Raw genomic sequence first — 12,188 nt, forward strand, 5'->3', positions numbered from 1 at the left:
AGATACCACAGGTTCAATTAATTTAAAAAATAAAAAACTCATGTTGTCCAGCATTACAGATAGTTTACAGATAGAAGAAGAGAGTAGGCTAAGATCTGTACCAAAACACCCACATTCCTCAGTGGCAAGAAAACAAGATATATGTTCCTAAAATAACAGCAAAAGATAAAAGGGAAATTTTGTACCCTTCCAAGCCAATACAAAGACAAATGCTGTTCCCCTGTACTAACACAAAGAAACTTAAACTCATGCAACGCTGCAGCAGATTGAGAAAACCTAGAACCCTGTCAATCATGGAACAAGAATTCAGAATGGCAGTAACCCAATGTTTCAGGGTATTGAGAAATGAGAACTTTTGTCTTACCTTACGAAGAGTAGATGCAGACTGCAAAAGATGTTTCATCGAACACTCATTACAGCCCAGGATCTGAAGTAAAACTCGCCTGAAAGCTATGAATGGTTCTAGCAAATTCATATGGAGCTGTGTTCGTTCCAAAACGTTGTCCCAATCCTTATTCAACCATGATAACTTGATAGAAATTTGAAAACTTGAATCAGACAACCGGAATTACCTCTATTACTCCCCAGCAACATAATTTGTTAAGTACATCAAAATGAAATGCAAACATGAAACTTTTATTGGAAAGATGACAGCAAATTCTTCCTCAATAATGACAGTGCTGAAATACTACGAAATGTGAGTTAAAGTAAAAAATTATTCTATGATAAGAATTTCTGGCCACAAGAAAATATTTTAAATAAGTTCTATGAATATTGTCCCGCAATTGCCAATCCTCAATGCAAGACAACAAGTAGGCATGCAATAAACTCCCCAAAGCAAAACAGATGTAAACAGTATAAGCAAATGCAGGTAGACAAAGACCAAATGGAAAAAATAAAGTATAAGCTAGTACATGTGCAAAATTTAGAACGAATTAAGATGAGAATAATCAAAGTTGAAAGGCATCTACAATGCATGGTGCAGGTCCAATACACTGAACAGAACCCATAAAACAGTAATTTGAAGGTGTTTACAGGACGTTTAGTTGTAATTGCCCGTGAAATGAACATGCATTCCAGGGGAAGATTTCCAGTGTTCAAATTAGTAGAAAAAAAAATCAGGTGCAGGAAAAATACTTCATACTTTGAATTTCTTAAGCCTCAAATTTCAAACTCAAGGTTCCATCAGCATCATCCTACAGTTAGGGTTATCACAAAATCCTAAAAACAGCTGTATTGGAAATTTTAGATAGCTTAAGAGGCAATAACAGAAATCAAGCACACTCCTAATAAAATAGAATTTCCAAAATACCTTTGACTTCTAAAACATTTAGAAAAAAATAAAGTACCCTGTGGTTTTGTGCTTTTAGCTCCCTCCAAACAACCCATATGCAATGAGCAGTAACTGGTTTGGGCATGTTCAATCCAAACAGCGGCGGTGATGGCTTCAAAGCGGTGGATGAAAACCATAACAACAATAGAGATAGAAATGCAGTCATCATCTAGAAACCCCAAATTCAAACGAGGAAACCCTAAATTCAAACGAGGCAGTGCTTATCGTCTTGATTTTGGTAACTTTGTGGCAAGGACATAATAGAGTATGGAAGGAGGTACAGTCAATGAGAGAAGAAGAGAGTGTAAGAAGAAGAGAGTACCAGGGAAGAAGGAAGCATCAATGAGAAAAAATTGAGAGTACCAAGGAGGAAGGGCTGATCAATGGGCATGAAGAAATTGTGAAGGAGAATAATGATGAGAAGAAGAAGAACCAGGAAAAGGGCAAGCAGAAGCCAACAAATTTATATTTCTTTTATTTTTTTAATTCTTGTGGGACCCACTGTACAAACTCAGCATATTATTACTAACTCAGAAAAAAAAAAGGTTTAATTATTGTGCCACGTCAACATTTTTAACACCGTTAGGCATTTTGTTGCCTAAATGCAAATGATGCAAAACCACGTCTTGAATTGCAATGAAAAATTCCTCTGCACCTGAGTGCTAAATGCGTGAAATCACAGACCCAAAAATTTAAATGTACATATATGCATAAGCATAAATATATATTTGCTATATATAGACACACATCTAAGATCTAAGAAAACATAAAACTAAAATTCCACTGTTTCAAACATACTCTGAAGAGTCAATTAGGTGCCACACTGAATACTGAGAATGATTTTAGAATATTTTGACATTTTAAGTTGCCATTTGTTAGCTTCTTGTAGTTTTTAAAAGCTGATGGAAATTTAATGCTTCATTGTAAGTATAAACATCGTACAGCAAGAATCAGTGTCCTCATGGAATTTCAACATCAGAGTAACTACAGGTAAAAGCTCTTTCTCCTGATGAAACATTTCTCATCTGGGTGAAGATTTTGTATAACTAAACTAGATTACTGCCAATCTGCGATGGTATGCCTCAACAACAAACATGCAATTTTCATAAAAATTTGAAGACATCAGCATCTTCATCATATTGATAAATGTTATATGAAAATTACTAGCAAACTGCGCAATTGCTAAACAAGATCCATGCTGGTCATTAGAGAAAACCTGCTCCATGGTAGGGAACACAGGTTCTGGAAAACTTTGTTGCTTCTTATGGAAAAATTCTGTCATTTCATGTGGAGACGCTGTCCATCGTATATTCCATGCCATCCCAAGATGATAAAGAATCTGCACAAGGGTGTGAGCCAAAACCTTTTATTTTCCACGTAAGAAAATTTAACTTCAGTAGCACCTTATGTCACCAATCTAAAACTTAAACTTTATATTAGCAGGAATAATGGCCATCCTTGGACAAAAAAAAGGGATAACAATATTGAGTATGTGAACTAGAGCCCAGAAAGTAAGAATCAATGGGTCCTTCACCAGTTATTTATTGGCAGAGAGATGTGTACCAGTTGAGAAGCAACGCATGATAAAAGATATTAGGTACCTGAAGTTTAATAACTGTTGAATAGATGTATTCAGTGCTCTCCTCACTTGCACAAGAGACAGACCACACAAGCTCCTGAAATAAGCAACACATCAGGGGATCCTGATAAAGCAGAAGCCTATCTACAAAATAAATATGATAAAAAAAAAATTACCAGCTTTGAATCTTTCAGTTTTTTGTGAAGTTCACCAAAATCTCCCTCTTGCAATGCCCTCAAACAACTGATATTCCAGTAAAAAAAGACAAGAAGAGATAAGATATGTGCCAAAAGAAACCTATGCTCATGCTAAAGCAAATAAATATAGGATCAACTATAGAAACCTATGCTCATGCTAAAGCAAGATCAACTATATATATATATGTGGGTAACATATCCATTAACCAGAATAACAATAAAATTATTGTCATGGTGTGAAAAGTGAAATGCAACGACACGCCACGTAATAGTATGCTGTGTCCAACTTAACAACCTCAATTCATTGTTATCAAAATTTCAAATTGCTAAAACATCCAATTGCTAAAACAGTACTAGCATTTTGGTATTTTTTTTCCAACACACACACACACTCACAAATTGCTTTGCTCATATTTTTATTTTCTCCCCATGTTTTGAGGGCTGGCATCACTGTATTTTGTTAAGGTCACTTGTTACAATCGATTTTCATTCACTGCATCAGTTAACAAACACCAATACTCACCATCATAAGTTTTCTATTGCAAATTGCAATATCCCGGAATTCTCTCTGATTCTCTCTCTCTCTCTGTGTCTTTCTCTCTCTCTCCATCTAGTACTTCCTAAATCTTTTGGAACCAGCACCAAAATTAAAACATTTAGCAAATGTAAGATATCAGCATGAAAAGCTTGCAATTATGAAAAAAAAAATGTTTAAACTTAAATTAATAAACAAGACTCAAGACACGAGCTAGAGAAAAGAGAGAGAGCTTCATATTGTCCACAATTCAGATGTTGAGGACAATAAAGGAATAAATACTAAAATAATTAAAAAATAATTAAAAAATTCTTGGATTTCATTTGAATTTAGATGAAAAATTTCCTAATGGGAAAAAGTAACTCAACCAACTCTTATCATACATATCTATGGAGGAGTACCAAAAAAAAATTAATAAGACAGTGGGATATATCTTTCCAAACAAACCAACTAAATTTGAACTATATTATATTACCTGTGCAAATTTTCATTGAAATGGTCAGTTTTAACATTTTGACCTGAAGAAGAATTGCCTCCATGGACAAGCAAAGAGAAATCCCAATTCCCTGCACGCCAAGCAGCCTCATACTGCAAATATTGGTCCAAAATAGAAGGCATCAAATCAGCCCCGCTAAAGACAGAAGACACTTACATTTTTAATTAATCAACCTTAGTGCCATATTTTTGCTGGGACTATATGGAATTATTAAATTAGATCAGTCTAGCAAATAGGAGGCCATTAGGTCAACTTAAGGCACATTAATTGAAGAAAGCACACCTGCAATTCTGTGAACTCTAAATCCTGCTGAAACTGGCCCATCCGAGAAGTCAATCCCTGGCAATACAACTCTAGCAAATGTGTACAGCCAATTTGTTGAAGAGATCTAATCAGACCTTTGTAAGGTTTCCTTAGCCTCATCTCATCTTTTGATTCAGAGACGAATAGGTGGGCTGCTGATTGGGTATGCTCCACTGATAAAGTTCTAGATCCACCATTCATTTCCAGCATAGTATTTGCACGTACTTGTTGGTCATAGTACTCAAGGGCCTTGCTCCAGTTCCCCTCATGCTCAAAGGTAACAACTTGAGATGTCAACTGCTTTACCAGTGCCACCAAAACAAAGAACAAAACTGTGAGACTATATGCATTTGACAGAGAACTACAGAGTACTGCAATCAGTGGCTCCCTCCCTCTCTCAGCGGTGCAGAGACCAGCCGATTTAAGATTATGATTTCTCCACAAAGGCCTAACAACCACCACCACACCCACATCTCCCCCTCCCCTCTCTCCTCTCCTTTTTCTAAACATACTGCCAATTTAGACAATGTAATCAACAGCAGAAAGAATCTACGAGCAGTGAAATTTAGTAACATGAACAAACATCAAAGCACAAAAGTCATTGATAGTAGGTGAATGAAACTACCATTATGTTTGAAAATTACTACAGACCTTGTGTGACTGAATGATCCCATATAAGCTGTCAGGTTCATTGATTTGAGTGACTGCTGAGACAAGTACTTCAATGTGATCTGGTAACTGATGAAACAAAAGTTGGTAATGCAATAAACTGTGGTCACAATAATTATTATCCTTAGAAACAAATGAATGCAGTGAAAAACAATGAAATTAGCACTTCATTATACTCAATAATAGATCATACAGATCTACAATGATTCATTAAATGCTCTACAATGATTGCACTGAAAATGGGCCAGAACCCAGAAGAAATAGATTAGACAATTATATCGAGTAAAGTGTTACGAAGATATGGCACATAATTTCTTACTTACCACCTCAACATGAGCGAAATCTGGATGCCCTAGTGTGAGGCTATTGAAATGTTCTTCGCACCAGTACTCCACATACATCATAGAGGTAAAGTATGACCCACAAATCTATAAAGCATATATATCCATTAAGAATATTTCTAAAAATTATAATTAGGAATGAAAAATTATGAAACTGTAACCAGAAAGAGAATTTTGTGGAATTATATAACTCACAACTGCTGACTTAGCAACACGAAGGTAATCAATGTTTAGCCAATAAACCTGCCAAAATTATGTCTGTCAGAAAACTAAAGAGGAAGCAACAAACTATTATGCATCTTAAATTAGATTTAAGAAAGCCTTAGTCCCAACTGTTTAGGCCCAAATGCAAAAATTTTTCCTTGCATTCATTTCTATTGTATGCCCTCTTTGATAGAGTCAGTAAAAAAAAACACACACACACATGTGAAAAGAAGATGAAAAAAAAACAAACATGGCTACAGCGGGAAGTTTAGCTATAGCCATTAACAGAACACTTCTCACCCAAATGACAGGAAACCATTGACTACAATCAGCATTTTCCTTATAATAAACATTAAACATATAATTTTATTTAAGAGAACAAAGAAGACAGTTACAAAAAAACAGGATAAGTCAACCTGCTGAGCGCTGACATAAGAAAAAGATTAACAAGTGGATTAACCAAGCATAGACAAATGACACTGCTTTGGACTCTTCTCTTTTCTGTTTGTTGCCTTTAGCCCACCATTATTTCATTCTCATGTATACATATATCTCAATCTCAAATGCAAATACATAAACACCTAACCATCTTTGCAGTTTCATCCTTAGCAAGTCTCAATAACTGGATTCACTCAGTATTTTCCTAATGAAAATATTAATACACGCTTCTACACCCGTCTAATGTTCTTGTTTCGGACACTTCAACATTTTAGCAGCAAAAGATCATTCCACAATGGTGAACTCTTGCGAGGTTATATTTTTGTATTAAATAAAAAAGGGTCCTTCTCTCCTCAAGTCCTAGCCTTATAAAATAAAGCCCAAAGAAAAGTTTCAAATTTTTCAAAAGCTTGAAAGGAACATAGCACTAGGAAACATTATACAGCATTATCCAAAAGACACTTAGTAACATATATTGCAACAGTTAATTATATGCATGCTCAAAACACCATACCTTGTCCCATGAAGATGTAAACATTGCCATTGCGCTTGATGTAGCTATAGAATCTCTAGCCTTTGCAGAGATGGAACGTGATTTAGAGCCATAACTAGAAGGCTTAGCATGCTGAAAAACCAGAATAACAAATACCATATATGACCAATGTTCTATTATATACAGGTAATCACAACCATAGATAATTAAATCAATATGTTTTGTGAGAGCTTCGTACACCACCATCAAACTATTGTAAAACTGTCATTATCTGTTAATTTCAGCAAAATACAATCTTCTTTTTGTTAAAAAGTGAAGCACTGTAAATAAAAAGATTATATAATGCAAATCTCCGGTTATCAAGCAATAACAAAAAGGTTGATTAGGCCTACCTCACCAATCAACAAGCCAGCATGGCATTAACCTTTTCTTTTGTTAATCTTCATTTTTTACATACGCTAATGGAAACAACTAGCCTTATCCAAACAATTTGGCATCAAATTTATCCAATTCATCCTTTAAACACCTATGTAACTGTGAATAGAGATGATCATTAATCAGATTTAACCGAAAAACCGAACCGAACCAATTTATTTCGGTTTTTTTCAGTTAATTGGTTTGGTTTTAGTTAGTGCTCTTTTCAAAAAATCAATTTTTTGATTCGGCTCAATTAATTTAATAAAAATAACCAAAGTAACCAAACTAATTTTGTAAAAACTACATCATTTTATCACATACACATACACACTCACATAACCCCTCTCAGATCTCACAACCAAGCCTCTCCTCCCACCCCATTCACGATAGCACAGCACCCAAGAAGCCATCTTCCTCTTCTCCTTCTTCCCCTCAACATTCTTCTTCTTCAACTAATAATGAAAGTTTGGCACATTCAGTGAAAGGCATCGCAAGTTGAACAACACCCCCCTGTAGATCATCACCACCATGAATTTGAACTGTTTTCTTCCTCTGACCTTTAATCTGAACACCACCTGTAGATTTCCATCGCAGATTTGCTTCATGTAGTTTCCATCCCCTGAAGATTTCCGTCGCAGATTTGAACAACAGTCGAAGAAATTATTTATATTTCACTGCTAATTTGTGGATGAGATTATGTGTTTGGACTTTTCTTTTTGTGAAATTGATTTGTATTTGGATGTTGAAATGGAAGGAAATTGTGTTTAGATTTGGAATAGCTGAAGAAATTTGTGTTTGGATTTGAAACAGCCAAAGAAATTTGAGTTTGGATATTGAAATGGAAGGACCAGATAGACCGAATCGAACCAATTTATTTTGGTTCAGTTTGATTCTGTAAATTTACTTAGTCGGTTCAATTTCTTATCAGATAGACTTCGGTTTTCAAGTTCAGTTTAGAAACGAACTGACCAATTGCACACCCCTAATTATGAAAGCATACCACTTTCTTCATTTCCCTTTAAACTTCAAAAAGAAAGGTCAACTCAAGGGCCATAAATTAAAAACTTTCTTCCTAATGTGCTTAAACCTTATTTACTCGAGGATTTTATATAGGCAAAATGGAAATTCTCTCTTAGTATATTTATCTTCTGTTTTCCTCCCCACCATAATCACCCAAATGACATTTCATTCTAGTATAAGTTATATGTAGCAATAACAGCAAAAAACCATGTTGCATTGCAAGGCATGAAATGGCACATAAATCATTCTTAGAAGTTAGGATTTAAAAAAGAAAAGGAAATCATAAAAACTAAACCAAAATGAATTCCAACATGCATCATGGACAAGCAAGGAAGGAACTTTATGCACTTGCCTTGGAACTTTCTCGCTTTGATGGTACAGAAGATCTTTCAAAGACACAACATAACCGAAGCTTGTTAAGTGCATTCAAGAAGACTTGAATTGATTTTATCAACTTATTAGAGTCTGTTAATATATGCTCCTGCACCTGCACATGATGAAATAGTTAACCAAAAATTCAGATGCATGCACAATATACAAAAGATTTTGAGTAACATAACATCCAAACCTCATAAATAATAGCACTAGCATGATAACTTGTCACCCCAATCAAATCCAAGCCAATAAATTATCCAACTTCATAATTTTTAAAGATTCACCTGACTAAAGGCTCCAATGCAATTAGCCAAGCAAACTAACTGAGGCGTGCGCCTTATTGCCAAGCATGTGCCTTTTCTAGGCACAAGTCATAACAAAGGCACGCTTCTGTTGTATTTTGACTACTGCCATTTAATTTTTTTATTTGATGTCAGTTAGGCTTTACGCCAAGTGGATCTCCAAAAAAGCCTATATTTTTGTTAAGAAGATTAATAAAAATTTATGGGGAAAGGAAGAAGGATCTCCATATGGTATTTATTGATCTAAAAAAGGCATATACTAGAGTATCGATGAAAGTTCTTTGGTGTGTGCTACAAAATAAAATAGTCAATCTCAAATATATAAATGTTCTTAAGGACACGTATGAGAGGACAGTAACAAGTGTAATAACAATGAAAAGGGATATAGATGATTTTCTCATAACAGAGGAGATTTGATTGGATAGAGTTTTGGTGCCAAAATACATTCAAGTATTTAGGTTCTAGGATGCAACTCATATTATCAAAACATGATGGATGAAATGGATAAGTGTTATGGGTGTGCTACTGCAATGTGACCGTAGGATCCCTAACAAAATAAGAGTTAAGCACTATAGAAATGTAGTCAGTCTAGCTATTTTGTATGGGATTGAATGTTGAGTATCTAAGGTGCAGCATATCCACAAGATGAATGCGGCTAAAATGTTAAGATAAATGTACGGTATTATGATGATAAATCAGATTATGAATGACCACATCCACTAGAGAGTGCACATAGCACACATTGGATATAAAATGTGAGTGGATCAATTAGATAATTTAGTCATGTTCAACATAGAGCATCGAATGCTCAAGTTCTAAAGTGTGAGAGTTAGTGGTGGAAGGAATGAAAATGAAAAGACAAAAACCTAAAATGATGTAAAAGGAAATAGTATTAAAAGATTTAAAATTTTTGGATATTGATGTGAAATTAGTTTCAAACAAAGTTGAATAGCAACAAAGGATCCATATAGCTGACTCCAAATAGTTTTGAATTAAAGTTTGGTTATTGTTGTTGCTCAGTCTCTACTTTTTGACACAAATTTGGGTAGTAGTTTATGATATACTATAATAGTACTTGGTGTCATTTAGCATTGTGCCCTTAATAACTAACTTTTACTCCTCTTTCATTGTTTTCTAACAGGCTATATTGGACATTTTTATATAGGGCAAAAACCTTTTGATTGAGACAAATAAATGAAAATATAAAACTATCTTTTGCTCGTCTTCATAACAAATATTGGGAAAAAAGGTTCTACAGAAATTGAGTTATAAACTGATAGACAGAGGCCCCTAAAGTGGGGGAGGAAAAGTCAAAGGAGAAAGAAAATCAATTTTAACATTCTTTCAACCTGAAATGGAAATTAGATCAAAAGATCTATAAGATGTTACCTGCAAAGATATTAGTTTGTGAAGATCCATGTCCATATTCTTCCTTCCCGCTAGATCTTCAATAACACTTGGCAGCAGAAGCTCAGCAACTTCAGCTTTTAACAACACAATATCTTGACATAACCTAAAGCAAAAAGTCAAAGAAACTAGTTTAATTCAATGATAAAATTATGAGATATCAATATGAAAATTTAAATCTACAAATTATTAAAAATGGTGTTTAAGGATGTGAATATAGTACCTCAGAATGACATCATTGTTGTAGCCAATGAGTGAGTATACAAGAGGGCAAATCCACATCTCAAAGGTTTTATTTTGTGTTTCCCATATAGTAGGCTTCTCTAGTGGAATTGCTTCAGCTAATAATGACAAAAAAATCATTTCATATTCTATGGGCTTGTAGCACATAGAAAATCCAACTCTAACGAAACACATAAAAAGAGGGCAAATCCACATCTCAGAGGTTTTATTTTGTACTTCCCATACGGTAGGCTCCTCTAGTGGAATTGCTTCAACTAATAATGACAAAAAAAAAATGATTTCATAATCTCTCGACTTGCAGTACATAGAAAATCCAACTCTAACGATACAAATAAGCACACACCAACAAAAAAACTATGATGAATAGTAAGAGCCCTATTGTATAAAAATATACAACATCGAGATAGCTTCACAACAAAACCTTTTTACCTCTAAACTTTTACCAACACAAAAAAAGGCACATTCCAGAATGTTAGTAGAGTTTTACCTCTAAACCTTTTCTCCAGATCCAAAAGAAAATTCTCCACCAACTCGGCATTGACACCCTTGGAATGAATCTACAAGATAAGTATATATAGCATTTATCCTCCACAATTTTAATATTTGATTCTTTGTTACTTAACAAACTTCCTATTTCATATATATATATATATATATATATATATATATATATATATTCAAAAGAAAAGGATAAGAGGGGTGTGTTTAATTGATGCAGAATAGGTAGGGAAAAGGATCAATATAAACAAATTCTCTAGAACAATGAGAAACAGTTTCTTAAAAAACTTTATTAAATCCCAATTGTCAATAATATCATAAACAAAACTACTAAATAATAAAAAATCTAGCCCTATTTATAGAGTTTTGAAATCCTAATATAATTAGGATTTCAACTCTAATTAGGAATACTAAATTAAAACAAACTGCCTAGATAAAAAAACTAAATCTAATAGAAGTATAAAATGATAAATTCTAAATCTAAAAGAATTCTTAGGTAGTAGAATCTAAAGTTTCTAATTCTACAATGAATATAATTCCTAATTCAAATCCTCTTCCAATACAACATCAGTAATTAATTTCCTCATAAAATCCATTTTCATTCACCACAAGATATATTACATGATACTAGATTGAAGAAACCAAGGATAAGCCAGAAGGCAGTCTGCTAAATGGCTAATGGTAAGAAGATAGAAAACATGTCACATTTATAACCATAAGTAATCTACCCTAAACATGAAAAGTGATGCTCAATATGAGTTGTAGTCTTCCAGTGAGATCAATTCATCATTTGGTATTCATTGTTTTCAACTACATATCCTTTTTGTTTTCCACCAATTTGCAAGCATTTTCAAATCCATACTTGCTTTTTGTATCCATTGGTATTTAATATTTTCTAAACCAAAAATCAACACCTAAACAAAACTTATGATTCAACTAACATGAGGCTCAAGAAAGAACCAAGTTTAAAAGCTTAAGAAATCTAGAATAGTGGTCTAAATTTCAAACATGCTTATTCAGGAAATTATTGAGTACTTTCTAGCACATATAGAGCTTTTATGTATGTTTATTGGAGGAAATTAGTTGTTCTAAGAGTATTACAGCTTTAGCATACAGGGGGATTTTGGTGATTACCAGCTTTGCTGGAATGCACTGGGCAATAATTTTAAGATTTTAAATTGAGTCTATTTGTGTTTCTAGTGGTAAAAAATGTTTCAATTTTGTTTTTGTTGTCCAAATATCATAAAGATTGAAAGCCCAAGTGCTAACAGGCTTAGGATTATTTTCAGTCCGTATATATGTGTCTTAACGCCTTAGCTTTAAATAAAAAATCAAAAA

The 12,188-nt window shown here is 33.9% G+C and overlaps 1 protein-coding gene across 2 annotated transcripts in view; it reads right to left on the bottom strand.

Annotated features, from left to right (window-relative positions):
- Window positions 1-12,188, bottom strand: part of LOC110657098 (serine/threonine-protein kinase ATM) — a 72,050-nt gene that overhangs the window by 19,794 nt on the left and 40,068 nt on the right. For both annotated transcript variants that reach the window (XM_058132512.1, XM_021814163.2), the window contains exons 42-56: window positions 10,840-10,909; window positions 10,333-10,450; window positions 10,092-10,215; window positions 8,378-8,512; window positions 6,610-6,720; window positions 5,649-5,696; window positions 5,436-5,540; window positions 5,095-5,181; window positions 4,423-4,740; window positions 4,120-4,232; window positions 3,089-3,155; window positions 2,935-3,009; window positions 2,550-2,672; window positions 365-529; window positions 186-284 (exon numbers count right to left, since the gene is read on the bottom strand). In XM_058132512.1, coding sequence (XP_057988495.1) covers window positions 186-284; window positions 365-529; window positions 2,550-2,672; window positions 2,935-3,009; window positions 3,089-3,155; window positions 4,120-4,232; window positions 4,423-4,740; window positions 5,095-5,181; window positions 5,436-5,540; window positions 5,649-5,696; window positions 6,610-6,720; window positions 8,378-8,512; window positions 10,092-10,215; window positions 10,333-10,450; window positions 10,840-10,909 — 1,758 coding nt within the window. The remainder of the gene's footprint in view (window positions 1-185; window positions 285-364; window positions 530-2,549; window positions 2,673-2,934; window positions 3,010-3,088; window positions 3,156-4,119; window positions 4,233-4,422; window positions 4,741-5,094; window positions 5,182-5,435; window positions 5,541-5,648; window positions 5,697-6,609; window positions 6,721-8,377; window positions 8,513-10,091; window positions 10,216-10,332; window positions 10,451-10,839; window positions 10,910-12,188) is intronic.

The sequence above is a fragment of the Hevea brasiliensis genome, chromosome 13, assembly GCF_030052815.1.
Source record: "Hevea brasiliensis isolate MT/VB/25A 57/8 chromosome 13, ASM3005281v1, whole genome shotgun sequence".
In the NCBI taxonomy this organism is placed as follows: domain Eukaryota; kingdom Viridiplantae; phylum Streptophyta; class Magnoliopsida; order Malpighiales; family Euphorbiaceae; genus Hevea; species Hevea brasiliensis.